We start from the raw sequence: 5,000 nt of genomic DNA, 5'->3' as shown, positions 1-5,000 counted from the left end.
CATATATATGTGTGTGTAAATATCTTTGCAAGTGTTTATACACACACACTCACCCATCTACACACACACACATATAAATATATATATACATATATATAATAGTATATACTATATACATATTGATAGAATTGTATGCATATATATAACATATTTAATATATATATATATATATATATATTGTATATATATATATATATTGTATATATATATATATATATATATATAGATTGTATATAATAAATCTATCACATTCAGTTTTTCCACCAAGCAAAAGATAGCTGTTAATATTGAATTCACTCTGCCACGGAATCACAAATCCAAGGGGAAATTCTTATTAAGATAAGTATTTCTTTCAGCCAAGGATCTGAACCTTAGTACCAAAAAGAAATAAAGGTAAAGGGTTGACTTGGACCACTTCTCTCTTTGTAGCCGGACGATCTTCGTTAAATGTTTACCTCTATGTCTACTCGGCGCTAAGGTTCGAATCCCTGGCAAGGCAGAAATACTTACTACAAAAAGAATTTCCCTTTTGGGTCTGTGATCCAGTGGCAGAGTGATTTTTGTGGCTTATTTGATATATATATATATATATATATACATAAATATATATATATATATATATATATATGAATATATATATATATAAATATATATATATACATATCTATATATATAAATATATATATATATATATATATACATATATATATATATATACATATCTATATACTGTATATACGTAATATATATATATATATATATATACGTAATATATATATATATATATATATATAAGTATATATATACATATATATATACATACATATATACATGCATATATACATACATACAAAAGCATGTGGGGGCGGATGCACGGGCGTGCACACAAAGGCACAAACAGAAAAAAAAATCAAACTAGTTTTTAAGCGGGGGAACTCAGTATCAAGATTCAATCTTCAATAACTCAGAACTGTCAGTCGCATGTAATTCCAACCCGGAACCTTTTGCAAATTACAGACTTTTTGTCGATTGCACGAGGAATAGTTAAAAAAAAAAAAAAAAAAAAAAAAATTACTGAAACAAAGATAATACAACTTTTTATCCACATTACCTCTCATAATAAGAGCTTGATAGAGAGAGAGAGAGAGAGAGAGAGAGAGAGAGAGAGAGAGAGAGTGTTCTAATAGTCAGGCCTTCTCCATCATGAGGCTCAAAACCACACAGTATACTAGAAGTTTTATTATAGATGTAACCAAGTTGTGGAATGATCTTCCTAATCGGGTAGTTGAATCAGTGGAACTTCAAAAGTTCAAACTTGCAGCAAATGTTTTTATGTTGAACAGGCTGACATAAGTCTTTTTATAGTTTATATATGATATACTGTTTTGAGGTTGTTACTGTTTTTATAATAACTTATTGTTAATTTTTTCTTATTGTTTATTTATTTTCTTATTTCCTTTCCTCACTGGGCTATTTTTCCCTGTTGGAGCCCTTGGGCCTATAGCATCTTGCTTTTTCAACTAGGGTTTTAGCTTGGCTAGCAGTAATAATAATAATAATAATAATAATAATAATAATAATAATAATAATAATAATACTCATCTCTGTAAAATCACATACCACCTTCAACGAATTCTGGTGCGCATATAATGACCATAAGTAGCAGTATACCTGGCGTCCGTAAGGCGCCTTCCACTCGCCCGCCAGTATGTTAAACTTCGAAGGTTATGTTAATACGTACTCGAAGTCTTCCTGAGGGTAAGATGCTGTACCCTGTCGCCTCTCTGGCATTTCCTCATTTTATCTACCTGCTTCTACTACCTGTCGTTGACCTCTGTCATTCTAGTAATACTGACCTTTTTGAAACGATGTCGTGTTTCCGTATTTAGCTACGAAAATCTTTCTCTCTCTCTCTCTCTCTCTCTCTCTCTCTCTCTCTCTCTCATTGTATATAAACTATGACACAAGACTTATGTCGACCTCTTCAACTCTCTCTCTCTCTCTCTCTCTCTCTCTCTCATCGTATATAAACTATGACACGAGACTTATGTCGACCTCTTCATCACACACACACACTCTCTCTCTCTCTCTCTCTCTCTCTCTCTCTCTCTCATTGTATATAAACTATGACACGAGACTTATGTCGACCTCTTCAACTCTCTCTCTCTCTCTCTCTCTCTCTCTCTCTCTCTCATTGAATATAAACTATGACATGAGACTTATGTCAACCTCTTCAACTCTCTCTCTCTCTCTCTCTCTCTCTCTCTCTCATTGTATATAAACTATGACACGAGACTTATGTCGACCTCTTCAACTCTCTCTCTCTCTCTCTCTCTCTCTCTCTCTCTCTCTGTATATAAACTATGAAACGAGACTTACGTCGAGATCTTCAACATTAAAGTATTTACACCAAGTATGAACTTCTAAAGTTCCACCGATTCTACTACCGGATTAGGAAGATCATTCCACAATCTGATAATAGCTGGAATAAAACTTCTGGAATACTGTGTAGTATTGAGCCTTATAATGGAGAAGGCAAGACTATTATAATCAACTGCATAGCTAGTACTACATACAGGATGGTACAGTCTGGGAAGATCTGAATGTAACGGATGGTTAGAAATAGGAATAATCTTCTGTACATTGTTTAAGATTTTTAACTATAATTATCTATCACAACAGTTTTTTTTTTCGGGATGACCAGCAGTAGACTAAATACTAGGTGCATACTTGAATGCTTAGCTCAGCAGAGGAACAGATTTTTCCTAAATGGCTCAAATTGCTTCCCAAAATGACAGTAATATTGTATATATACTGACATACATATATACAGTATATCCATAATATATATATATGTATATATATATATATATATATATGCATACACGCATAGTATATATATACATACATTTACACATAGTATATATATATGTATGTATACACGCATAGTATATATATATATATATATATATATGTATATATCATCACTTTAAATGGGAAAATCGATAAATTATGAAATCAAAATATTGCAATCATCAGATAATTAACGATGTGAATATGATAAATTTTTCATTAAACAATTTACAAATCTGATCTTTTTGATGATACAACCATCATTAATGACATAAACTCAATATCTACAATAACTGAACTATCAATCATACCTGACACATTATATACCATTTATCTATAAAAAACTAACATCCATAATCATCATTAGCTGATTGTCTTGTCAATCATTTCCGTCAAAACAAGAGACATTTATTACCAAACCATCACCAGAAATGACAACTCTTTGTGAGACTTCTTAGTGGAGACTTTTTTTAGTGGAAGAACATGTTTTATGCAAGACCACTTTCAGTTTTCCCGGTCATACCATCTCTGGATGAAAAGATATTGGGAAACTTTAGAATTCTTCAGTCAAGAGCTGGAGAAACAGACTGACGTTTGCTATTCATGAATGCTCTCTTTCTCTCTCTCTCTCTCTCTCTCTCTCTCTCTCTCTCTCTCTACAAGAACCGTTTCAAAATATAACTATCTTTCACTGCATGGCTTGTAAAAGAAATTGAGTTTGCCAAATTTGTCCTCGAGGATATTAAGTTTTATACACAAGAGAGAGAGAGAGAGAGAGAGAGAGAGAGAGAGAGAGAGAGATAGAGAGATAATTTCTAGCATTCTTTACTGGCTCATAATGGTTTGAATGAAATTATAGTAAATCATAATTGTTTTCCCAAATCTGACATTAAGCATAAAATACAATAAAGATTTTTTTTTTTTTGTATAACAACCTTACCTGTTCATTGTGTATCCAATCAGTTGCGAACTCTGAAGCTGCTGTGGATAAAGCTTTTCGAAACTGACTATCGAATGGTACCAAGAGAAAACGTAGTTTATCAACAATTTTAGATTTATTTTCTCTTAATTTTCCAAAATTATATGTATTTATGTCACTAAGATTATCAAAATTTATTTGCAAAGAAATATAAACACACTTTCAAAAAATAATTCGTTGACGTATTTCTTTTTTTTTTATTTAATTCAACTTTATCATCACTTGACCACAACACAACACTTCTGTCAAAAGATGCGTTGAAATCTCCAACAAAATAAGGTTAACTCAGCAACAAGTTCTATATTTCGAGGAATCTTTCAGTCTCTCTTCATAAATACAAGAGGACTCGACACCAACGTCTCCTCAGCAGGCGCAACTTCAGAGTATAAAATACACAAGAGAGATAAGCGAATGCAGGCAAGGCAGCTTATCGTCCGAGGCAACTGCAGTTCCAGCACTCGTCCTTTCCAGTTTCCAGAGCTCGACTGCCACCTTCCAGTACCGAAGTCAGACTCCTCACCTTGAGTGACCTTCCTGTGGTCTCCGGCATCCCTTCTCTGCCGCTTAGGTTTTCCCACCATTTTGTCTTTATCTGCCATCCTCATCAGTCCCCCTCCCCCCACCCCCTCCCCCTCCCCCCTCCTCCTAATCATCATCAGAGAATACAAGGTCGCTGTTACAACTTCCCTGAGCAGTACCTGCTTTTAAAACTGATCGTTCCGGGTTCCTCAGGCGGGGTTATGCCGACAAAAGTTTGATAACTATTATTACTACTTGGAAGTCAAACTTCCTTCCTGAATAGGTCTGCCTGCATCGGAGGCTTACGAAATGTGACCTTTTTATCAAGCACTCTCTCTCTCTCTCTCTCTCTCTCTCTCTCTCTCTCTCTCTCCAATAGCTAATTCCTGTAAATCCTTAAATTCCCAGGGACATCTTTCATGCATGTGCTCTCTCCTTCTTACGTTACTTTCCCTCGTAAAGATTCCACCCTGGCTTCCTCCGTTCCCCTGGAGGAAAGACCGTCTAGCCATCTAGCCATCACCTCCTGACCCACGTCCATATCTTTCCCAAGTTAGAATCAAGACCCAAGTGGCCCCATCTACGGGTTTTCCCAGACAATGGAATGCCCAGCAGGTTGCTTTTATGAAAGAATGACTCAATCAGGAAA

General features: G+C 34.6%; 1 protein-coding gene across 2 annotated transcripts in view; it reads right to left on the bottom strand.

Moving 5' to 3' along the window:
• The window catches only part of LOC137643707 (chymotrypsin-like protease CTRL-1), a 622,302-nt gene that overhangs the window by 136,739 nt on the left and 480,563 nt on the right, over positions 1-5,000 (bottom strand). Inside the window, exon 1 of one of the 2 annotated variants that reach the window (XM_068376406.1) lies at positions 3,794-3,933. The exons of the other annotated variant lie outside the window; for it this stretch is intronic. Within the exon in view, the coding sequence (XP_068232507.1) occupies positions 3,794-3,801 (8 nt within the window). The 5' untranslated portion in view covers positions 3,802-3,933. Of the gene's footprint in view, positions 1-3,793; positions 3,934-5,000 lie in introns of those variants that run through there. 2 annotated transcript variants of the gene reach the window in all.

Source organism: Palaemon carinicauda, chromosome 7, assembly GCF_036898095.1.
Source record: "Palaemon carinicauda isolate YSFRI2023 chromosome 7, ASM3689809v2, whole genome shotgun sequence".
Lineage (NCBI taxonomy): Eukaryota > Metazoa > Arthropoda > Malacostraca > Decapoda > Palaemonidae > Palaemon > Palaemon carinicauda.
This window is presented reverse-complemented; position numbering and strand designations above follow the sequence as displayed.